The sequence below is a fragment of the Psilocybe cubensis genome, chromosome 2 (assembly GCF_017499595.1).
Source record: "Psilocybe cubensis strain MGC-MH-2018 chromosome 2, whole genome shotgun sequence".
In the NCBI taxonomy this organism is placed as follows: Eukaryota; Fungi; Basidiomycota; class Agaricomycetes; order Agaricales; family Agrocybaceae; genus Psilocybe; species Psilocybe cubensis.
The window spans coordinates 846181-870392 of NC_063000.1; the positions used below are offsets into that span (position 1 = coordinate 846181).

Consider the following 24212-nt stretch of genomic DNA (forward strand, 5'->3'; position numbering starts at 1 on the left):
CGCAATGCGCCCGCGGTTCTATCGGTTTCTCACACCTCCCAGGATCCAACAAAAATATATGTCCGGGAATCATGTTTGTTCTTTTTCCTTCTCGCCTTTATAGATGTCAGAACCTCCCATTATTGTTGTAGATGATACCGACACAAATCTAATCACCTATACTGGCTCCTGGGCCTCCACTAATACCACTGAGTTTGACTTGTTGGGCCACTCCGGCAGGCCTTTCGAAGGCACATTGCATAGAACGTCGTCAAACGCCAGTTTGACATTTACATTCAACGGTGAGATTTCCATTTTATGTAGTGATCATCTATTAACAGGCAATTTAGGAACTTTTGTTGCTTTTTATGGAACGCTCAATGAATCCTCTCCACTCCCGACCCCAGGAGTCCCATCTGTGCAATGCATCATTCTTCTTAAAAATATTTTCATTACGACGGGCTTCAGTGAAGTCGGAAACAATCAACAGTTCTGTATACTAGACCGCCCACTAGATGATGAAGAACATACAATTATCGTCAACATCATTTACCCGATCAACAACGACCACAATTCGTATCCTCACTCATTCTGGTTTGATATGATCCAATATCGAGCCTTGACACCAACACAAGTAAATAACTCCAGAGCCCTGATACCTCCACCGGACCCTCGCATGCGATTCGGACCAGGATGGACCCCTAGCTTTAATGGACCGATTCAATTCAACTCCGGCGGAAACAGGACGAACGTCAAAAATTCGACATTTACTATGCAGTTCATAGGTCAGTAATCATAATTTAGTACTTACTTCTAGTTTATGTGGTGTGTGTTGACGACAATTCAAGGGACTTCTCTTTCGTGGTTTGGTTATATGGACCAGAGTATTACCACAGAAGCTACAACAGCATCGTACGCAATAGACGACGAAACGCCTACCATTTTCAACATTAACGCAAGCAATCCGGCGCTGAAGATTCTTGACACCAACGTGTTGTTTTTTCAGACTCCAAAGTTTGCGTATGGGCATCATACGCTTACGGTCATATACAACGGTGATGTCGAAGATAATTCTACCCCTCTGACACTTAATTACGTGGTCATTCAAAACAGCTCCTCCAGCTCCACCGTTCCTTCATTAGATTCTCCGAGTACCTCCTCGACCTCACCCAACTCGTCAAACTCGCGGAAGGATCTCGCACCCATTATAGGCGGGACGCTGGGAAGCCTTGCCTTTATCGTTGCATCTGTGGTGATTCTAATTCTTCGACGCCGGAAAATTAGTTCTTCTAAAGCCAGCTATATCTCCAACATTGACGGCTCAATATGCGATGACGTTCCACCACCGCCATCCCCCTTTTTAGTTACGACGGACGACATCACTGGCAGCAAAGAGCTCAATGACTCGTCATCAGCGCGTGCAGCTCCAGAAACTGAACTCAGCCCGACTCCGACAGTAATTGGCAACACTCAGCAACCTCGTAAAGCTAGAACTCGCTATACATACAATCCATCTGTAATTACTACAGAACTGGGCGAAGATTCTAGAGAAGCGACAAGAGCCATTCACGTTGAAACGTTGGCCCAATCCAAAACCGAGGATGACATCCCACCTATGCTTCAGAGGCCCACTCTGTCGCCGAGCCGCAGCACAGTGCAAAGAACCTCCTTCGACGAACCTCAACACAATTCTCCTGCTTCTAGAATTGTGCTTAGAGACGAAGATAGTGGGATTAGATTGTCTCACTCTACTGGAGGTGATATTGTATTACTACCCCCCGAATACACACTCTCTTGATTCTGAAGGATCTTCTACTGAGGTCAGAAACCCAGCTATTAATAAGTCGATTCTACCTTTCGTCACGCAGATCAATTACCATGTGGCAATACGGTAAGCAATTACTCGTATTAATTATTTGTTACAGTGGTACTCTTTTGTTACAATTGAGAGATATATAAGATAAAATTAAGGCTGGAAGCCAATGACAGGGCTCAACCATGATTCGTAGTCCTCTTGCCTGGTCGCATCACCAGTGACCCTAAGGGCACGTAGGAGAATTCGGTACGCGCCGCTTGGCACAGCCGTTCCGTTAGCGAAGACGGGTTCTTCGATGTTAAGGAGACTGTAGGGGTCCGAACCCTGAAAGCAAAAATCAAACTTTGTAAAAAGCTGAGAAATATATGGTAGTCGTACCTCGTTCAAGCGGGTGATATAGTCAAAGGAAGCAAGGGAACCAACGACTTTGACGCGGGCATAGGAGCCAGCTTTGTTTTTGTGGGGGAAAGTGAAGAAGGGACCACCTCGGAAACCACGCGCGCCCAAAGTGGGGACAAGGTTGATTGCAGGATCTACAAGGTCGATGCGCAAGGCAGGCGTTCCGAAGACAAGACTGGAAAGAGAAAAAGAAATATTACAATCAGATGGGATCTGAGGTAAATTCAGCTGTGAGATACGAACCGCCACAACACAGACGGGAAGTCTCCATCGACGAAAGTATAATTAGTCGCCGCAGTTTGAATGTCACCTGTAGCATCGAGGACAGCAGGAAGTTTGAAGCCAAAGAATGCGTCGGTGTTATCAACGACTTGTTTGTTCTTCAAGCTTCCGAGGAGACCAAGATAGGAAACGTGATAGTTCTCAGAGCCACTGACGACATCAATGAATCCACTGTATACGGGGTAGGTCGAGGCATCAAGGCCGGTGGGAGGTCTGAAACTGGCAATAACGGTTTGGCTTTGGCCGGGCCGGAGGGTGAAGGATGATGGGACGATGGAAACGCTAGCAGCTTTGGTTGAGAGGGGTACAGGACCTGTCGCAGGGAATATGGTACCCTAAATGCGACATATATCATTGACTGCGGTAGCATGACAGAGAACAATGACTTACAGGTCGAATAGTCAAGGCGGTACCAGCAGGAGAATGGTTCAACCTGTACTGCTTAGCAGATTTTCCAGTGTTTCTTACAGTGAAAGTATGGCTAACAAAGGTAAAGGTCAGAAATACATCGATGGGAAGTATATACTTCGCAAATTATGCTTACAGTCCCTTAAAGTTGGCAGTATCGTTGAGAATGAGTTCTCCAGGAGACACGATAGTCTGAGCATGAATAGCGTTATAGGCCTGAATCAGTCCAGCACCAGTCTGAGTGGCTGTATGCCAAGGGTCTCCATCAGTGAGGCTGGAAGGAACCTTGCTAGCGGTGGTCTCGAACAAGGTGCGTGCAGACTTTGCAACGGCAGGCGATTTGCCTTTGGCAGAAAGGAGAAGACCGGAGACACCAGCAACGAAGGGAGTAGCCATTGACGTTCCGGAAAGGACAGCGAAGCCACCGAGTGCGAGAGGCATCGTCGAGATAATGTTTCCGCCAGGAGCAGCAATAGCAGGCTTGAAGTGGAAGTCGTTGGAAGGACCATATCTGGAATTAAAAGGTGGGTACGGTTGAAATAATTTCAATGCTATGACTACTCACGTAGAGAATGTGGATACAAGACCTCCACGAGCATTAGGGAAGTTGATAGAACCGCCGGATTGAGGGAAGGACAATGCGACTGGAACTCCGGATGCAAATTGTTGAACGAGCTTAATTTCCAAAGTCAAAAACAATGCCTGATATACGGAAGGCAATAGTACTCACGAATTCTCCATCAGCGGCTTGAATAAGAGTTGCTTTGAAGTTGCCAACGGAGATACCAGCGAAGCCAGTGCCATTACTAAGAAAGAAGAATCAGCACCAATATAAAGGTTTCCAAAATACTTTCAAACATACTCGTAGATTAACGCGACTTTGGCTCCTTTGGCTGCGATATTGTTCAACTTTTGGACCTAGGTGAAATCCCAGGTCAGATAAGAGAGATACGAATTTGCAATTATTCTTACAAAGCTGCATGTTCCACGACGAACAATCACAATCTTATCAGAAAGATCAGGAGTACTATCGGGGAGACGAGTACAGGCATCGTCGGCGATCGTTGTGTCGTTGGAAGTAGCATACACTGGCAGGATTCCGTCAACTGCAAAAGGAAGGGTGGCAAAGTAAGTGATGGGATCATGGGTTACACCGTGGACAGTGGCGGTTTGGAGGGGTACGACGGTGCTTTGACACATTGATCAGATTAAGGGCAGCGAAACAAGGCGAGGAATATATACTTCTCAATGCTTGCGACTGAGATTGCGTCGTGGGCGTTTCCAGGACTGGAAGAGTACCATGATCCCTCTTCTCCCTAAAACAGTGACAGTAAACCTTAATGAAATAGTAGTCGAAAGCAAGTAACGCACATCATTTCCAGCTGCGATAGCAACAATTATTCCAAGGTTAGCCAACCTGCTCGAAACAACAGCACTTGAAGATGCAGCCCAGCCATCTGCCCCTCCCAGAGACAAGTTCAAAACATCATTTCCATCCTTGTAACCCCGAATTAGAGCGTCGACGAGAACTATTATAATTTAAAATTTAGGTCAAAACAAAAAGCTAAACAAGACAGAACACCGACCATCTTCAGTAACAGAACCAACGCATCCAAAAACTCTGTACGCGTTTATTTTGGCTTCATAAGCAACGCCAGCGATGTTGAAATCATTTCCAGGCAGGGCGGAGATAATGCCCTAGAGGAAGGTCAGTATAAGACGCTATGAGATTTGGATTGTGCATACAGCAACGTGTGTTCCGTGGCCTTAAAATATATCAACTAAGGTATCCCAAAGTAAATGAGAACAACACTAGCGCACCTTGGCATTCGTCAAGAGGATCAGAGTCGGGGACAGGGGTATTGCGTCCATCATATTCATCCCCAACGAAATCATAGCCTCCAATGACCAGACGGTCCTTTCCAATACCTCCTCCAAGAGTGGGATGGTTGTAGTCAATTCCGGTGTCAAGGCTAAGCGAAGATTAGTTACTACCGTCTTGCACATGATAATCATACATGTGAAGCTTACATTCCGATTTTGATACCGGCTCCTTTGATTCCTTGAGCGTGTAGTTTGTCGACTCCCTAGAACCACCACGGAATATGGTTGAGTTTAGATGAAAAAATAAATAAACAACCCAAATCACTGACGGTCAAAAGGTGGGTCGAGAGAGGATTAGGAGGGAGTTGAGGGTCGTCCTTGCCAGTCAGGACATGCTTCTTGGCAAGTTGGGGTATCTTGAACGACCTGACGGGGCGAATGGCTTTGATACCAGGAGTATTCTCGATAGCTGCAACATCCTGCGACAAAATAAACCAAAGTTTGTAATTTGACGGTTAAGTTCCTAACCTCAGCATTCTGAGAAAATAGTTTAGTGGTGATTTAATCATGCAAATAAATGAAGCATACATTAAGAACAACAGATGCTCCAACAAAAATGCCTTCCGTGTCGAACTCTTTGGTAACTTCGAATTCTACGTTTCGTTCCCTCAAAGATGAATAAATAGCGTCTAAAGACTATAAAAATTGCGTCAATCAAACGCATTCAAATAATTACAGGGAGATTTACACACGCGTGGAAAGGAGCGTTTGTTTGGGATATTCGCAATGTCTTCCAATTCGACAATAAACTTGTTGGCGACATTGGGAAGGGTGGTGACCTTTTTGATATCGGCGAGAGAGAGGCCAGCGATTGTGGAGGTTGCGAGTAGCACCGAAGGAAGGAGTGACCAGAGGGAAGCTGACTTCATCTTGCAACGATATACCGACACGACAGATGTCGAAGGGTTAAATGAAAGAAGAATAAAGTATTGCGTTCCCGGACTCCTGATGATTATATAGCTGATGAGAGGTAGACAAAGGACATTGAACAGCACATTGAACACAGGAACGGTACATGTGGTTGGTAGGAAGAAGAGTACGCGATGCAGAGAAAACAGCGTGTACAGGTGCCGCCTTGTCAGCGATTCCTCGTGGAGTACCCCGGGGTCCGACGACACAGATCGTGTCAACAGATTCAAGAGCGCCGAAGAGATCAAAAAGACCACCCAAGCCCATGGCAGCTAAGTATTATACAAGACTGCAAGCCCTGTGGGATTAGAAATTTGTCTAGTCAGCCATGTTCGTCCCATGTCGGAACAGGTGTGTGGACTAAGTAATCACAGAGATGGCAACATACCCAGAAAGTATTGGTAACCCCATGAATGCAACTTAAAAAGGATCCATGAGGGCTGCGACCTCTGATCACTAGACCATTTTGCAAGCAGATTTCGCTATTAATTTGTTAGCAGAACTGGCGCCTTGCAATTGCCACACTGTTCCATTCTTTTCCCCCGTAAATAATGCAGCAGTTTTGTAACTGCCCTCGATCGGCGTTATTCAATGATAATCTAGCCCCGGCAGCTACTGGAATTCATGCGATATCGAGTACGAAGCAACATGGCTTGTGACAACAGAATTGCACCATTCAAGCGGAGGAAAGATAAAACCAGCAGATTGGGATGGATTTTTGCTGCAACCATCGTACATCCATGTGGATGTCGACTTTTATCAAGCAGGGACTTCGTGGTTCGGAGGCAAAAGTGTCACCCAAACTTCTTGGCTCGACCATGAAGTCACGTGTTCTACAGTCGGACAGGGGCTTTATTTTGGCACTCAATCTCACTCAATACAGGACGGTTCCAGGGCCTTGTTGTACCGTATTAGCGCCCATTAGAATCGGGGTTGAAATGATTCTTTGAATGCATACTTTCTCTCTAATTGAAAACAGTAAAACTGATAAATGATGAGTACATGGTGGTTATTTGATTTAGTGAATTATCGCGATTCGTGCATGCTTAGATCGAGTCCACAAATTATATATGCGATGTATTTATAGCGCTTGACTGAGGTTAATTACACCGATAAAAGCATGGACACGACAAATATAACGACAAAAATGACAGGAGGAAATGGAGATTTTAAAGAAAAAGCAGCCACAGAAACAAAACCTAGATTCATTTGGCTGGTCCCGATGTATTGTCGTCCAAGATCATTGATTTTACCATTGTCGTCGATTAATGCATTGTCCTAGAATTAAACAGGGAGTCAGACACAAAAGATAGGGCAGGTAGAAATATCGTCTGAAAAAATCACCTTGTTGAGTCCTTGCAAATCCTTCATCGCTCCAAACATAGCGCTCCACAAAGTCAGCTTGGTTCATGTACGTTTGAGTGATATTCAGGAACTCCTCTACGTCATTGAAGGAGCACTGTGCTGAAAGATCCACATAATTCTGACACGCCCACTCTGTAACCCATAGTGGCTTCCCGAATGTAGCATTAAAATCTTCGAGATAAGTGATGAATTGTGAGGCGTCCGTGCCATACCAATCTGAAAAATGTAAATAGAATGTAAAAACAGCGGGGCGCAGGTCAGTCATTGCGGCGTGGTTGATATCGGACGAGGGCTTACGTATGGCAATAAAATCAACTGTGCAATTGTTGCCGCAAGTAGTTAGGAATTCATGTAGCCATGCCTTCCCAGCCGGGGAACTCGAAGGTGCAGGGCTACCCAGACGGAGACCTTGATCATGAAACGGCTGAATATAAGTCAACCACATCTCCACGCCTTGTTCCGGTGTTACATTAGCCTGGCTTGGTATGTCCGGTCTATCGTTTTGATCAGTAAGGATAGGAGTACTTGTGAAATGATAAAGATACTCGACTCGTTCATGCCCAAAAGAGTTGTAACATTATTAACATTGTTAAATAGGACTTGCTGCATTGTCGAATTAAACTGGTCAAAAGATTTGTTGCCCCAGAACATGGGTACAAATTCTATATCAGCCTCTGTCGGGAAAGCGCTCCATGTATAATACCTATGATCCAGTCAAGATCGTAACATAGCATCAAACGGTGAAATAAACGTACCATGAAACGTTTCCTGTACTTGTAAACTGTCTCATGTCTACCATATCTGCGTTGGCCCAACCTAATCCGGCCTTGGGTATAACGATTGTACCATTTCTCAGGTCGCGAGCTTGAAAAGCGTAGCTCCCCGGCACATCGCTGATGGTGAATACCAGAGGTAGGAAATATAGAATCGGGTAAAGAGTTCTTCGGAAGAAGGGAAACAATAGTTTCATGATAAAGAGAATGTGCTGCATTTGTGGGGGGATACATCATGGTTTCTCGTCCTATGTAGGCGGTAGAGAGAGCTGGACATCATTTCACAAGATTGCTGTGTTTTGGGGTAGGTGACGTCGAGGAATCTGAAAAAATAGTAGCTCCGCCAATTCGAGCCTAATAGAATAGTGGATTTCGGACTTTATTGCTTTGGGGTCAAAATGTTATATTTTGCGCACGGTTGGGCTTATGCGTTGTAGTGGTCTCGGTGGATGCCACTATATAGCTGGTTGGTTGTTGTGGTGATTTTACGGACCTGTTGAGGAAGCACTGGAGAGACGGCCCATGCTGACTCAGCATACTTGCCGGCATGCCTGAATTTAAACTTCGACGCGAACCACCAAACCACATCCTTTTAACTCAGGCTGGTTGCCCATTTCGTTCATACATTTCTCTGAACGAGGATACCACCCCTCATCATACCCTGCTCTCTATACTTAAGCGCATTCCAAGGCTCAATGTCGCGCGTCACCTGCCTTCGGGTGCAAGCGAAGTCTCTCAGCCAACCTGCTAGTTTCATCCACATTCCCAGGTCCATTGGTAAACTTTCATATCTCACCTCATTACACATACAAGTGGGTCGTATATTTTCGCATCCGAATGTGGATGATAAACTTAAAAAGATAGATTTCAGGGTAAAAAACACTTTTCTGCATCGGCCGTGACGGACGAGCCCAAACCAGATCAAACCGACATCCAACTCTGGTATAAAGCAAACAGAAAACCGACAAAGAGTCGTCGGAACATCGTCGTGCCTGATGTGATACCCTACTCGAGATTTAAGGGAAAATATTCCACCCCTTTGATAACGCGACGAGAGGCCGAAATATATCTCCGCCCATTATTCTATCGCGGATGGGATATTCAAACAGCGGACTCAAACAATGGGGCTAATGTGGTGGTGGGCGCATGTTGATTTTTCAATCTTCGATCGTTATTAAAGAACTCAGGTTCGACAATCGCCTTCCCTAGTTGGATCATTGGTGCTCGCCTCGAGTCGTCCCATACATACTCTCATGTCGCTTCTAACAGTCATTTCTAAACGTGAAAATGTGTTAAGTATTCTTCGAAGCATGTCTTTCCTTCTCTGATCGTCTATCTATCTTAGCATCACGTCATTTCTAAAGTTGCGGATGGTCCTAGGCCTGTCCTGACTATCATCGCACAGACACACAGTGCCAGGAACAATACATCTTCGAGTCTGCAGGATTTTGATGGCATCTATCCTGGAATAACTCTTCGAGACGTCCGATTTGCTGCACTTCTGGAAAAAAGGGCCTTTGAAATGAATTATCTTTATCAACCCAGAAACGTTTTTTGTCAAACCGACATTGATCGGTTTGTTCACGAAAAGGCTGTGGCTTGGGCGAAACTCATGACCCAATACCCATGGCTGTGATCCCAGAATCATGTAACCACAAGCAGCTACTCTTTATCTTACAAATGTACTATTTGCATTAGAATGTAAATGCCGTACAATTAATGTACTTGAGTTCACCGCCGTAAATTCGCGTCGAGCATTGTTAAGTCAGCGTGACGGATAACACGGCCATTAATGTACCAGGTAGCTGATCTACTACGTAGTTCAACAAAAACCTGGTTAAGCTCGCCACCGTTCATGAGCCTAGCTCCCATGGAAAGAGTTCGAAGGGCTTCATAAAAACAAAAACTTAGCCTGTACACCACAGCATGATTAATAAAGCTGAATGAACTCACGATTTACATTCGCAATGATCATTTAACAAAGTTTTCCAATTGAATATATTTTTTTCAGCAGATTGGCAGTGTTGCAGTGAGTAGTGTTGCCTGCAAATTATTTTGTGCAGTGGATAAAGAATGCCGGTAAACTATTTCCCAGTTGGGAATAGCATTACCTGACTTAGCACTCTGCCATTGGACATGAAAATGATTAACTCACAACAATATCTTTAACATTCTCTACCTGCGTTGATTCAATTTCATGAAGGATGCCATTGACTACACGGTTTCGAGCTATTGCAGGGTGATCCGGCCTGAGATAATTGTAATCGCGTAGATCTGGAATTGCTTTGTATAACTCCGCTTTCAATGACAACAATCTTTTAGAGGAAGAAGTCGATGGTGTCAAATTATTGAACAAGGCATGAAATTCCTGCATAGGTCCTTCAAAACGTTCAAACTCAACTGACAGTTTGAAATCTTCAAACGCCTCAAGACGTTCGATGCACATAACATTGAAATCCGACTCAATTTTATTGCGATCCTCGGAACGGAAATAAGCAAGTTTATTCAAGGCTTCTATTGTCGCGTTGGTGGTTTCCTTTTCATTGATGTTTTTGTAGTGACAAAAGGTGCATGTGCGCAAAAGAGGAACAAGAGGGATATTATTATAATAACCATAAGCAAGATTCGTCAGCGAGCAGCAACTACCGAATCGAAGTGTCAAGTGACAAGAATCCAACAAGAATCATTCCAAATAGAATTTCAACTTGAACCGGCTAACACTCCACCTCTAACTACATATTTTATGAGAATCAACCACAACAGCACGTTATGTCAGACCCTTGAAACAAGTGCTCGTTTGTAAACTTTGTGTATCGACGAGGCATGTATTAGAAGGTAGAAATGTCATACCGTGCCAAACTACCGTGTACAAAAATGTGTACAAAAGTCGAATCATTGTCCTAAATGCTCTTCCAGGAATTATCATCCCAGTTCATGATCAATTTGGCGAGTGACGCTTCAGTTGATGTGCGCCAATACCATGTAACTAATCTACTACGTAACTCGAGTGAAACTTGAGAATCGAGTTCCCCGCTGTTCATGAGTATGGCACCCATGGATTGCGTCCGAAGGGCTTCATAAAACATTAGTCTAAACTGCAGACAGCGTGACTAGTAAAGTCTAACGGCTTACGATTCTCATTTGCAATGTACACCAGGGAAATTGGATCTTGGATCATCCAGTGACGATGTCGGAGACTAACAGGATCACTTAGCAAAGTTTTCCATTTGAATAAAATTCTTTCCGCGGATTGGCAATGTCGAAGGGTCTTGTGCTGACTGCTAATCATTCTTCGTAATAGGTGAGCACTGCCAGTAAACTTTTTTTCAATTGTGTATATCAGACCCCCACCTGAGTGACATTAAAAAAAGTGAATTACTTACCACAATATCTCTAACATCCCCCACTGGCATTGATTCAATACTGTTAAGAATATCATTGACTTTACGGTTTCGAGCTAATGCAGGGTGGTCAAGGCTGCAATACCCCTCACGTAATCTGGGAACTACTTCGAGTAGCTCGGATTTCAATGACAATAAAGTGTTAGAAGTAGTAGTTGATGGACTCCAATTATTGAATGAGGCATGCAGCTCCAGCATAGGTCCTTCAAAATGCTCGAAGCTAATGGACAGCTTAAAATCTTCAAAGGCTTCAAGACGTTCAATGGACATAATGCTGAAATCTGATTCAATTTTATAGCGATCCTCGCAACGGGAACGAGCAAGCCTATTCAAAGCGTCCATTATGGCAGCATCGGTGGTCTCTCCTTCATTGATGCGTTTGTAATGATGGAAAGCACATGTGCGCAACAAGGGGACAAGAGGCTGATGCTTATAACCATAAGCAAGGTTGAGAATGTCGGAGGATGACATCGGTAGATTGACACTCAAGGTGTCCAACTCTGGTGCAAACAAGAGAAGTTCAGACAGCTCATTTGGCCCCACACGTTTTGGATGTCGAAGAGTTAGTTTCTTTAACGGGCAGGGAGACGAGTTATTGAGCATTCGGGCAAGACTCGGCATCGTGTTGTCATGATCCGCTGTTATGTGCAATATTTGGATTGCAGGAACCTTGAGATAATCAAAACAGCTTCGCATTGTCGGACAGTTATAAAAAACACGTATTTCAAGGCTGACGAGGAAAGAGAGAGCAATGTGCGGAAATACATAGCCTTCGGAATAGAACGTCAGCGATAGCGTAGTCAATGCATGGAAATCAAAATTGGGAGGGGTCCAATTTGTCGGGCTAGTCAATCCGATGCCATGATCTTCAGTGTAGTGCAGTAGTTGTTTGAATGGTAAGGGAAACATGGCCCGCAACGGACTCTCCACATACACTGTCGTTAAAAGGGGGGCCGATTGAAAACAATCGTTGGGTTCGACTACCGACCATGTCCATGACCACGAAGAAGTTGAGAGATCTATTCTCCTAAGGGCTGGAAGCCGACCTCGAAGAGAACGGAGAGCTGCGAAGGCCTTGCAAGGTAATTTCACACACAAAGTTTCCCAGCTTTCTGCATACTGGCACAGAAAATTCAACACAGGGTGTGATTCTCCTTCAAAGTCATAGCTACAAGTAATGTTCAGATGGAGGGGCTGTCCTTTCGAGCGTCGGAGCAGCTCTTTGATGCATTGCAGCTGTAATTTGGATCTCGTGCCTGAATTGTCAAGCGTAATGGACGGTAGTTTCCAGAGAGATGAAATATTAAGAGCAATGGTCCTCCATGAATGACAGATTTGGGCAAGGTTCCACTGAGGACCTGAGTTGTAAATGACAAAAGATCTGGGGCTAGACCATGCGTTTGGTTCGAAAAGGCTTGTTCCAACCCATAAGAACACCTCTTGCAAAATTTCGACGGGAAGTCGTCGTACAATTGATATAATACCCTGGTGCTGGCGGATAAATTGATTTGCAGCCTCGAGCTTGTAAATGGTCACCAATTCCAAAGCTCGACTAATCTCTCTGTCACTTTTCGTTTTGTTGAGGGTCTCAGACAAGCGAGTCGCTTCCGCCTGTGCAGCCTGAATCGATTCAGAGATCAATGCCAATTCGGATTCAGTGGGAGGTTGATTAGAGATGAGAAGTCTAGGAACAGGTGGATCGGGCAATATGATGTCCGTAGCTCCTGGCAAGGAAGATATTATTGCAATTTTGACCGACTGTTTTGCCCTGTGATTCGCTCTGATCAAAGTCCTAGCCATCCTGACTACTTTTTTTTTGCTCCTTGCTGCTCCACGTCGTAGCGCTTTGCCTGCTTGTGTCTCGAGCGCCGGATCCACAACGGCCCATTTGGGCAGAAATACGATTAGCTATTGTTGGGTATTGTAAAGTCCTTTTTAGCAAACGTTGAAAGATATAAAATACAGCCAATAAATCAACCTTTAATATATCGACCGCGACTGACATTACACCAGGGAAATACTGCACGAAGTGTGGGCAGGCAGGGAAGAGAAGTTGGAGAACCGTAGTTTTGCCGTGGCTGTGGTTAGGTTTGGTTTGGTTTGTCGTGAAGGGGGATTTGCACCTGTTTGGCTTCCCCACAGAGTCACAAACTCACTGAGTCCTACTAATGACTTCTCGGAGTTCTCTGGAGACCTCGAGTCGTTGGAATCTGATTATTACCTCGCAACAAGCAATCGGTATGAATTGTCGGGATTTGTATATCGAAAGGTTCATGTGTGGGCGTATAGTACAGTTTTTGTAGGTGTGACAAGGTGTGATGCCGCCATATTTTACGGTAATTGAAAGAGTATAATCAGCCAAGGTTAATGGAATTCATTCTGAGGAGCCAGATCGGCTAAAACATAAATGCTAAGTACATAAGTTGTTGAAGTAGAAATAGATGAAGTACGCAGTGTCAATGAAGTAAAGTACTTGATGGTTAAAGCCCCTAAACAGCACACTTAGGTCAGCAAAAGTTGCCGGAAGGTCAAGACTTCGGAGATGGCTGCACCGTTGACATCAACCATATCCATGGCTTCGGACGAGTTGCCGCATGAAGTCATTCTTTCGATCCAACGAGTTCTCGATATTCAACCGACAGAAGAAATAGACCGCTTAGATGGCCTTTCACAAAAATTCAATGCAATTGCAATTTTGAACGATTTCTTCCCCGATGGTGCGTCCGTAAATCATTTCAGAAACAGATATATTTGTCAATTCATATACGCTACGCGCAGAGGCTTCTCTCGCGCACCTTGAGGCCGTGAGCGCCCATCTGGCCGAAACACATCAAGAGCTTCAGAGTGAAGTCAATTCGCTGCAATCAGAGTTGAGAGTTAGTCAGGATCCAGAGAGAATGTCCGTGATACAGGAAATGATATCGGTGCGTCCTACTTTGAATGTTGCGACTTCTTCCATTTATCACTCTTTGCTGAAGGATCTGCTGGGCCAAATGTCACGCATAAGAGAAAAGGCTACAGAATCAGAGGCCGTGGTTCGTAATATCACGAAAGATATCCAGGTGCTAGATTTGGCAAAGAAGAATCTTATTACAAGTATGACGATGATGAAGAGACTGCAAATGCTAGGTATGATAGACCTCAATTCTGGGACTTCTTTCTTTCTTAACTCGCAAACGTTTAGTCAATGCTTTAACACAACTGGAGGATTTAATTAAAGAGAAGAAATACAGCGAAGTTGCACAGACTTTAGCGGTAAGTAATTTGTGTAGTTTGCTGGTTTTTGTATTTTTAAGCTCATACATATGACAGGCCGTGAAACAAATATCTTCGTCTTTCAAATCATATACCGCGGTTCCACGGATTAATCGCGTTTGGAAGCACATTCAGGATGTCCAAGCGCGATTGAAAACTCAGCTAGATGCAGATTTTGACGCATTGTGAGCGTTCCTGAGTTTTCACCCGCTCATAGGCACTGATTATTCTTGAAGCTATCTCCAGGACAGTAACAACAAGATCAAAGCACCGCTAATTGCAGATGCATGCCTAGTTGTCGACGTTCTGGGGCCTGATGTCAAGGCACATGTCATTGAGCGTTTCGTTGCTTTGGAACTCAAAGAATACAGACGTATATTTCGTACAAACGACGAGGCTGGTCAATTGGACAATATCTCTAGACGTTTCGCCTGGTTCCGCAGGTTGCTTCAGACGCATGAACTTGAGCAAGGCAGAGTGTTTCCAGCCGAATGGCGGGTAAGCTGGCATTTACTAGCCAAATTCACGGAGATTTCAAGGTTAGTTTATCCCATCGTTTGAAATCCGGATGGTTGATGGCTTTTTCCAGAGACGACGTAACGACGCTTCTGACCAAAGCAGGCTCGAATCTCACTGTAAAGTCGCTTCTAGACAATTTAGCCATGACGACGGAATTCGAGCAAGCTATGTCTAAAAAATGGGCTACACCTGTGGGTGCTGTTCCGCTCTAGTATACCCAACTTCCTGAGTTTCTCTTACTTTCAGTTTAAAGAAATGCTCAAAGCGACGGACAACCCACATTCGGAGCCTGGAAAACCTATTTCTGCTGCATTCGAACCACATATGGGCATCTTTGTAGATGCACAGGACAAGTGGGTTACAAATATCTAGCAGGCTGCTTTTTCTGACCTTGTTTCTGTAGGGTCCTTGTTGACATGCTGGCGCCTCATCGCCGAGGCAAAGGAAGTAATATCAAAGTACCAGCGCGGGCATCGATGGAAACCACCTCTGGCACAGAAGATAACACTTCGTCGCCCATGGTTGTCTTGCCTTCATCAACCGACCTATTCTACTTCTACGCTCAGAGTTTGGAACAATGCGCAAAATTATCAACAGGTCAAGCCTTGTTTGATTTATGCACAGTACACAAGAAATGGCTGCGCATATACGCCGGTAAATATGAATATTAATCTCTCTCTCGACGTTCAATAATGTCTTTACAGAGGAAGTTCTTGCGGTTGATGTCAAACGGTGCGACTCAGAATTGAGAAACTTGGTTTTAAATTTATCTTCCATATAGGCCTGTTGCGACCTCGAGGAAATCGACGGAGGGTCGCTTTGATCTTGAGTTGATAAAGCAAATCTGCCTTTCAATAAATACGGCTGATTATTGTCAAACCACTGCTCTTGAGGTTCGATTGATCTTCACTTTCGTTTGGCATGGTGTATTAATCTGATATCTAGCTCGAGGAAAAGGTCAAAGAGAAAATCAATCCGGAATTCAAGGAGAAAATTACTTTCCAGGTCGAATGCGATTTGTTCGTCAGGTATGAAACCATCTTGCCGCCGCCACAAATCCCGCCGCCTGATTTTTACCTTTAGTTCAATATCAACAGCCATCAATGTCATTTTGAGGGAGTTTGAAGCCAACTGCGATCCATCATTTACTACACTAAGCCGGATGTCATGGTCCTCAATCAATCAAGTCAGCGGACCGTCTCCCTACACGGGAGAGCTAGTGAAATCGGCAGAACAAGTCGTTGAATACATCAAGCCAAGAATAGAACAAAAGAAGTATCTCCGAAATATTTTTGACAAAGCTTCGAGGTGCGTCATTCTGTATTCGGCGTATTGACACTTTTTTGCTCATATCTGGATTAGTATCATTCTGGTGAAGTTCACAAATTCGCTTGTACGAAGCCGGCCCCTCAAAGAAATCGGAGCTGAACAGGTGAATATATGCGCGTCAGTGATGCGAATTTGATTGGCTCATAACACTGAAAGCTACTCATTGATCTTCAAACCATCAAAGCTTTCTTGGTCAAAATGCCTGGCGACACGTTGGCTTCCACTTCGTATTTATCATTTTTGTTCAATTGAGGGGTATCCGTTGACTCCAGGTTTATAGATATACTCGATCGTTAAATAAGACGACTACCCGACTGGAGGCGTTACTGAAAGTTATTGTGACACCTGTGGTAGGTGTCCTTTTGCCTCGTTTAATGAGCAAATGAATAATCTTTTCCGACGTCTAGGACCCACCAGAGGGTTTCATTCTCAATTATACCTTATTAATAGGAGATGCATCATTTTCGAATTTCCAAAAGGTCCAAACAGCGAGACTACCACTTTACGGAAACGACTGCTTACTCGTTTCATTTGCAGATTCTTGACCTGAAAGGCACTGCGAAAGCCACACAAAATAACCTTCTGGACTCGTTTTTGACAATCACGAGCACGAAGACAGACCTTGAAAGCACTTCTTTCTTGTCCTCTTTAGACATGGACCCACCAATGACTGGTCATGCAGGAGGCAGTCTCGTTAGCCCAGGTGCCAGTAGAGTCTCACTGCCATTAGGTGGCAGCGAAGGCATCTTTGCGAGCATGACTGGGCCAGGACAGAGTGGGCCCACTACAGGCTCAAGCACTGCCGACAACGCTGCTGGCCGTGCTGAAAATCACCGACGCGAAGTGTTTTCAGACTTTCGTCGGTTTGTCAGCTTCGGTTTGAGGAAAGATTCGACAGCACCGTCATAACGTAGACTGGACTTAATGACATGATGTACAATCCCAGAGGACAGATATACCCTTATCGGAACATGAGAATGACTAAATGCAACAATATTATACAGTTGGTTATACATAGTAGATGGAAACAAATTGTAGCAGACAATCCAGGAATGAAAGAAAAAAGATTGACAAAGGTCCCGGTGTAGATGAAAAAGAAAAAAAAAATCGCAGAGAAAGAGAGTAAGAACCTAGCTAAATGGATGTCCGGAAGTACTAGAAGGGTCCAGTCGTTCGTTACTCGTGTTATTGCTCGGCCTTTGGGAAAAGGCAGAGAAAGAAGGTGTTGGTGCTGCCGTAGATGCTGACCGTGAATGGTCGGCTGATGTTAGGATTGGGGATGGTAAACCAAGAACTCTGTTCACTATGATACTGGGATCAAATGCCCGACGAGGATACTCCTCAACTGAATTTCCTGGCAACGGAGGATGAGTCGGGCCTTCGACGACCGTATTGCGTTGAGAAAGATCCTCGGAGTCGCTGTGTCGGAAGTGAAGGTCAGAAACAGAAATGGGTATGCTCTCAGTGGGCGAATCCATGTCTTCCAAGTGAGGATGAATGTGTAGATGGTCTCCAGCTTGTGTGAAGCCAGAAACGCGAGAAGTTCGCGAATGACGGGCCTGAGGAAGGTTATAATCCATGATATGATGGGGAGAAGGTGGAATGTTGACCTGAACGGCGATCGGGAAAGTGCTGGAGTCAGTAGAAAGACCTTCGGAAGGGGAAAGTTTTTGGGACTCCCCAGAGGAGTCGTTCGCTGGCGCTGGAGGTAGATTGGTCGCTATGCTCGGTACCGTCGTGTTGCTCCATCTTGATCTTGGTTCTGTGACACCAGGAAGAGAAAGTCGTCCTTCATTGATTACTTTCTCCTGATCGGACCCTGTGAAGATTGAGCGCGACCGCATAGATCCCTCTCGCGAGACCGTCAAGTCAAGGAAGGAGGTCACCCCATCTGAATGACCTTCCGAAGGCTGTTTCGACGAACTCTGTGGACTCGTTGACATTAACGGCCTTGGAAATTTAATAGGCGTCAATCGGAACGGCAATCGTGAAGTTCCTTGAATGAACTCTGGCATTTGTACAGTTGGAGGGACAGGAAGGCGACGTGGGGATCCAGTGGGTTGTGTTGATGCGTTTTTGCCTGTACTCGCAGTGGCGTACGCACCATCGGATGATTCGTCGCTGGCTAACCGAGCTGATCGTGAATCGAAATCGACATGGAAAGGACTAGTTGCCCTGACGCTCAGAAATACCCCGTCCTTTACTTCAACATCTTCCTCACTGGTGCTGGATGCTGGAGGCCGTGGGAGTGGACGTATTTTTAGTTCTGGCTTATTTTGCTCCTCAGCTTGTTCGTGTTCAGGGGGTACATGAACAGATGGCGATTCCACGGATGGCGGGACGAGCACAGAGTGTCGAGTTCTATTTTCGCGCCATTGCGGTTGTCGTTGTGGGGCCTCGCTTGTGCGAGGACTCAAACTTCGTAATACCTGGCGCATAGTGCTTGGTTCCGTAATGCTTGGGTTGTCTTCAGTCGTAACGCTCACACCGTCGTATCGCGTCAAAGGCCTCATGGGAATGACCTCGGGACCCGTTAATTGCTGATGAGCGTATGTGTCTTCTTGGGAATCCGGATCCGAACTGGGTTCGCCTTCATGAAGGAGAAACCCATGACTGTTCTCTCGGAAGTGGGTACGTGGGTACGAAACATTAACAGGTGAATGGGAAACAGACCGTGGGCCAGATGGAATACCTGCAGATGGATCAGACGCAGAGGTGGAGTTGGAAATAGAATTGTTGATGTGATTGAAATCTTGGGTCGAGCCACTGTTAGATACAGACATAGCATAGGATGGCGGAGCGGGATTCCGGAGAGCTTGAGGCGAAGGCTCTGCAGCGACGAATGAAGATAGATGGCCCATGGATGTTATTCTAGCTGAGTTTTGCCCAGCGGACTGGCGGTGCCCTTGCTGTTGCAGTGGGAGGTCGAGCGTAAAGCTTGGAGACCATGATCTCCCCGTTATCTGTCTTGCTTTGCCCTTGCTTTTCGCCCGTGCCTTCCGTTTGGCCGAAGAGTCTGAACTTGTGGGGAAACTTTGCTCGCTCCTGGGTCGCTCTTGAATGGTCTCGGGACTCTTTTCTTCGGCAGAACCTGAATGTCTGAAGTGGAGAGGCAAACTCATACCCCCAAAACTTCCTCGGACGGCCTCTCTTCTCCAACGCGCAAAACCACTCATACCACTAAGTCGCTGGTTATCAACAACAGGGCTAATAGGACTGAGTTCTTCGAAAGGTTCCCCTTTGCCGTAGTTTCCTTCTCCTGTGGTATTTGCATTGTCTATGCCTCCTCCTTTGGAGTTATCTTCTAGTCCGGTCGTAACGAAGTGGTGTACTTGTTGCCCACTTCTACGCCTTCTTGGACGATACCAAAGGAAGAAAAATAAGAAACCCGCCAACAGTATGAAGGCAAGAATGCCTGCAAGAACAAAAGCCGCGATTGTCCCTTTAGGAAACGACATGTTGCTTGTAGCTCCAGCAGTAGGTGAGCTGTCAGGAGGGACAGGTAAACTACGAGACAAGTTAGTAAAGCTAAGCAAAGGTAGGCGATGTGAAACTTGCTTATAAGATACAAATGTGCTAAATCCGTCCACCAGCAGTGAAAGCTCGCCCCCACCCTGATTCCGGACCTCCACAGAGTGCATAGCATTGGGATCCAATCCCGATGCGAAAAACAACAGTGATTCGTAGTCCGTGAATGACGAACGAGCGGAAAAAGAGTTCGTTACATTGTCTAAAGTCACTGAATAATTTGCGGCGCCTGGAGACGTCGTGCCCCGTATGAGGAGTGCAGTCCCTATGTGTAAACTTTGTAAATCCTACGATGGGGGGAAGTGGCAGGGCTGAAGGGGCGGCTTACCGTTAAAGGTCGCCATTGCCCTGTCTCCTACAGTACTTGATGTATGGAAAGAGGATCCAGTAGGAATTTGCTCAAATGACCATCTTCCGAGGAAAGCTATGTCGTTGTCAACAACTATATCCTGTCGGAAGCTTGTGCTGTATGGAACGACCAAAACGGTAAGCCAAAATTGCGACAAAACGTGGCTTTCACCTTTGATGGAAAAGGCAACTCACTTTGATGAAACAGGGATTGAAGATGAAGTTATTATCGCTTTATCGAAAACTAACATAGAAGAATTAGGCGGATTTTGTCCTTGTGGTATCTGAGCTGTTAATGTGATATTGTGAGCAACATCTTCCAGTCCCTGCATATTGACGAGAACGTTGCTTCCGGTTTGGGTACTATCAGTATTAACGGAAACTGATTGTCCATCGATGGTCACCGAATAAGACGCCAGAGTAACATTCCCTTGCAACTGGATCCCAGTTCCTGGAAGATCGATTGACATCTTTAGTGATACTATTATGATGGGAGGATGATGTGACAAAAAAACATACCACGCCATTGGAAGGCGAGAGAAGCGCCATCAAGAGACGTGATGTGCAGACTAGTGCCATTGCCAACCTCACCTATGGAAGCGGCAAAGCCAGAGATGTTAAAATATGGGTTCCAGCCCGCACCAAGATTTGGGGTAGTAAAGGTATCCGCAAAGGGAGAGTAGTGGATTGTAGGAGAAGTGTCGTCCACGATGAATTGAACGACGCTCTCCATGAATTCATGGGCTCGGTCGGGTCCAGCACGAAGAGATGAAAGAAAGCGGACAAAGCAGGGATTGCTGGTTTGTATATTGCCCCTCTGTTCCCGCAAATTCGAATGAATGGCAATCAATCTGCGATAGATTGCCTGATACGCGTCAATCCAGGTCTTGCCAACAAACAGCGTCAGTAGCGAAGCCCACTGGGGTATAATGGAAGGATATCCGTGAAAACTAGACCGGACTGGTTATGAACTAAGGGCTGAACATGGAATTCCTGGAAGACCTTGAGGCGAAGGATCCGCTAAGGCTTTGACTTAGCCCTTCCCTTGATTGGTCGCATGCAATAAACCGGATTTAGAGGCTGTCAAAAGAGGAGAATGTGTGTATATTACCCATTTGGATTGTCATACCGACCGACATAACCGTACGCCGAAGGAGGAGGACAAGTAATGAAAGAGCTAAGATTGTTACTAAACCCAAATGGCGGAATACAGTCCACTGGCTCGGTTGCAGTCCGCCGGACCTGCCGGACCTCCTAAGTACATTGTCTTGTTCTCTACAATACCATGACTTGCACTTGAATCTTGTAGCAACCAACTCTAAGAGGTGACAATACGGCTTTGACATTCCGCATGTTGGGGTGCAGCCTGGCAGGCATCCAGGATATATTTGACACCATCAGTCACATTGCTCTCAAGACTCATTCGACTCACACGTTGGAACATCTTCTGTTGGATGTCGTAGTACGGTTCTGAGGTTATTTCTACCCCCACAAGCTGCCAGCTCATCCTCTGGACACTCACGCGTATAAAGAACACAACAGGAACACGCTAACGCGTATAATAATATCTACATGTCGATTCCAGAACAGCTTCCTCTGCACTTGATTGGAACCCAGGCATTCCTGCCGGCACTACTTTCATATATACGAAGCCTTGCCAATACCACCTCTCTTCCGCTTGATCATGTCATCTTCCAATCAGTTCTTGTGTGTCTTATCGCGGGTGACAAACACCTGATCCTCCGCACACCAGAGGAGGATGTATCTTTTGTAGTAAAATTGGTCGTTTGGGTGAGTCAAAATTGTCCCCCTTTCCCCAGATTTCCTTTCTATATCAGTTATTGTGTGCTTAAAAGCATCTTGCTGCTTGCTCTATAAACTACCGGGCAACACAGCTTTGGTTGGCGCTAAGTTGTTGATACTCCATTGTCGAGACCCGCCGAAACTTGAGGTCCCACCAGTGACCCTGCATTATTTTCGAATACATCAAACACGATTTGATATATGTCATGGTCTCCGTTGGCGCATGTCTTCCTACCTTTTCATTCGGATAAGAAATTGCGTTAACCTTGTCTGCTCACCATACCTCCTTGCTCGTCGCATCATCGTCATTTGCATTTCTGACCATCTCTTATTATAGACTCTATCCTGTATATTCAATTTTCCAACACATAAATTAAAACTTCGGAAACAGCTCCGTTCAAAAACTGGCATCTCATCAGTGTCTGATCCGGATGCCTTTCTGCGGTCGTTGTTTTTCCCGCCGGGATCCTCTTCTTCCAACTCGAATCAAACATCGCAAGATGAAGGAACTGCTGAAAACTTGAAACATTTGGGCCACTATCGTCACCACTCCCATGCGCGTTCCTCATTGAAACCCGGGACAAAGCACCAACCAGAATACTCCCGTTCACGGTCTTTTCCAAACAATCTCGGAGCTGCACAAGACCATGGGACACCTGCTCCAGATTTTCCTGCTTCGCAAGGTGCCACCACCACCACAGGGCAACGATCTGTCGCCACTACCCCTCATTCGCCGGGGTTGCCGTCAATATTGAAACCCCAACCGATATATCCCAACAGTATGCCCCACGCGCATACTGATCCGCTACCATTGCCCAGGCGGAAGAAAACATTATCACAGTCTAAGCCATTGCAACTTCCCCACGCCTTGGTCCTTTCGGGTCTAGAGAATGCAGCGGATAGTGTTCAACGCTCCCTGGCAAGGGTATTGGCAGATAAAAAGGTAGTATTAGAAAGTCGAAGAGATACCACTGCGCTAGATTCAGATAGAACAGGATTTGTCGAAGATGGAGTTTGGACTCTTCCCGATGGGTTTATCGTAGTGTATGTTTGTCCCTGGAATGCTCGAGAGCGGCCTGCTCTCCACAAATCACTGGTAAGATCCACTGTCATCATAGAACCGACCCATGCTTATCAGAAAACTATCACAGTTGGACAAGTTCGCCATGAGCGCAGATGTATTCATTTCTCAAAGTATACGTCGCGATTTCCATTCGCTCCCCTTTTCTTCTTCTCCTCGTGCATTCCACCCCAGTTTTGTTTCGCACTCCAATCCGGGCAGTCCATCACCTTCACATCCTACGCCACTGCCTCCTACCCACACGCCACCTGTATTCACAAAAGCCTTGCCTCTACCCAGAAAGTCGTCTGCCCATTTTAATCCGCCTCCTCTTCCTGATGTTGTCCTTCCTACATCATTTATCAAGGCTCTGCAAGATGCTCGCCACAGGGTCCACATTTCATGGTCCTCATCTTTATATCTATCTGATCTTTTCTCTGCTACGCGACACCACTCACGCCTAGATGCGATGTTGCTCACTGCCAAGTCGATGAAAGATGCTGAAGATCTTATTTGCGCCTCCCGCATCATCGGGAATGATCTCACAGGGATGGAACTTGTACGCAGCTCAGGATTGATATACGATGGCGACGCCGCCGAAGAAGACGACGATGACGATCCCTCTGGCAACGAAAATGTTGATTCGATTGCACGGGATTACGTGCGGCTTGAAGATGTTGACGAACATTCGACCATGTCTGCACCGTCGCGTATGAATGCCAAAGACACGAACGAGCAGCAGTCGCTCACTGCCACCACAACCACCACAACCTCTGGGGTGCTGGATGTGTCAGAGGTTGATGTTGCTCGCATTGTTCCCAGAGTGATCTCGCATCGCGTACGGCTGAGGAATGGTCCACAGGATGAAATCTTGTCCAGTGCACTGTACGGTGCTACGTTTCTGCCCCATCAGATGCCGAAGCCGCCTGTCGTTAGTGACGAGAGTCAGAAGACTGCAGATAAAACACCGTCCGTCAAAGCCGTGCTTGTGAGCATCCTGTCTGAGGTATGACTTGTATAAATGGCGCCAATGTTCGAGGGAAGTGATTGGCGGCGAACCACTGTTCGGCTATGTAGTAAGTATAGTAGGACCTTCAATGTAAAATAGTGTAAATTTAATATCACACATTTAATACAATTTATTACTAATCGAG

At 45.7% G+C, this 24212-nt stretch overlaps 7 protein-coding genes across 7 annotated transcripts; 3 read left to right on the forward strand and 4 right to left on the reverse strand.

Annotated features, from left to right (window-relative positions):
• Positions 1-103: 103 nt before the first annotated feature.
• Positions 104-1777, forward strand: JR316_0001771 (uncharacterized protein; the record flags this gene model as incomplete). The annotated part of the gene is made up of 3 exons (XM_047887571.1): positions 104-281; positions 330-764; positions 828-1777. 3 exons carry the CDS (start codon positions 104-106, stop codon positions 1775-1777), a joined length of 1563 nt encoding a protein of 520 aa, XP_047752494.1.
• Positions 1778-1945: 168 nt separating this feature from the next.
• JR316_0001772 (Minor extracellular protease vpr) lies at positions 1946-5637 on the reverse strand (the record flags this gene model as incomplete). The annotated part of the gene is made up of 18 exons (XM_047887572.1): positions 1946-2119; positions 2174-2369; positions 2438-2811; positions 2867-2957; positions 3021-3395; positions 3450-3559; positions 3615-3690; positions 3747-3802; positions 3857-4073; positions 4127-4200; positions 4256-4413; positions 4471-4582; positions 4631-4650; positions 4706-4857; positions 4916-4971; positions 5038-5187; positions 5297-5404; positions 5461-5637. The coding sequence occupies 18 exons, from the start codon at positions 5635-5637 to the stop codon at positions 1946-1948; spliced, it is 2676 nt and encodes an 891-aa protein (XP_047752495.1).
• Positions 5638-6926: 1289 nt separating this feature from the next.
• Positions 6927-8012, reverse strand: JR316_0001773 (Alkali-sensitive linkage protein 1; the record flags this gene model as incomplete). The annotated part of the gene is made up of 5 exons (XM_047887573.1): positions 6927-6955; positions 7022-7258; positions 7340-7536; positions 7593-7745; positions 7798-8012. The coding sequence occupies 5 exons, from the start codon at positions 8010-8012 to the stop codon at positions 6927-6929; spliced, it is 831 nt and encodes a 276-aa protein (XP_047752496.1).
• Positions 8013-11021: 3009 nt separating this feature from the next.
• Positions 11022-13016, reverse strand: JR316_0001774 (uncharacterized protein; the record flags this gene model as incomplete). The annotated part of the gene is made up of 2 exons (XM_047887574.1): positions 11022-11096; positions 11199-13016. 2 exons carry the CDS (start codon positions 13014-13016, stop codon positions 11022-11024), a joined length of 1893 nt encoding a protein of 630 aa, XP_047752497.1.
• Positions 13017-13788: 772 nt separating this feature from the next.
• Positions 13789-17228, forward strand: JR316_0001775 (Vacuolar protein sorting-associated protein 53-like protein; the record flags this gene model as incomplete). The annotated part of the gene is made up of 18 exons (XM_047887575.1): positions 13789-13933; positions 13995-14140; positions 14195-14345; positions 14401-14471; positions 14529-14656; positions 14708-15010; positions 15061-15181; positions 15237-15343; positions 15394-15644; positions 15695-15722; positions 15772-15883; positions 15936-16018; positions 16074-16298; positions 16353-16422; positions 16476-16546; positions 16600-16669; positions 16727-16798; positions 16857-17228. The coding sequence occupies 18 exons, from the start codon at positions 13789-13791 to the stop codon at positions 17226-17228; spliced, it is 2526 nt and encodes an 841-aa protein (XP_047752498.1).
• A 221-nt stretch (positions 17229-17449) lies between these two features.
• Positions 17450-20928, reverse strand: JR316_0001776 (uncharacterized protein; the record flags this gene model as incomplete). The annotated part of the gene is made up of 4 exons (XM_047887576.1): positions 17450-20112; positions 20176-20312; positions 20391-20646; positions 20715-20928. The coding sequence occupies 4 exons, from the start codon at positions 20926-20928 to the stop codon at positions 17450-17452; spliced, it is 3270 nt and encodes a 1089-aa protein (XP_047752499.1).
• An 839-nt stretch (positions 20929-21767) lies between these two features.
• JR316_0001777 (uncharacterized protein) lies at positions 21768-24070 on the forward strand (the record flags this gene model as incomplete). The annotated part of the gene is made up of 3 exons (XM_047887577.1): positions 21768-21986; positions 22390-23094; positions 23150-24070. 3 exons carry the CDS (start codon positions 21768-21770, stop codon positions 24068-24070), a joined length of 1845 nt encoding a protein of 614 aa, XP_047752500.1.
• Between the last annotated feature and the right edge of the window lie 142 nt (positions 24071-24212).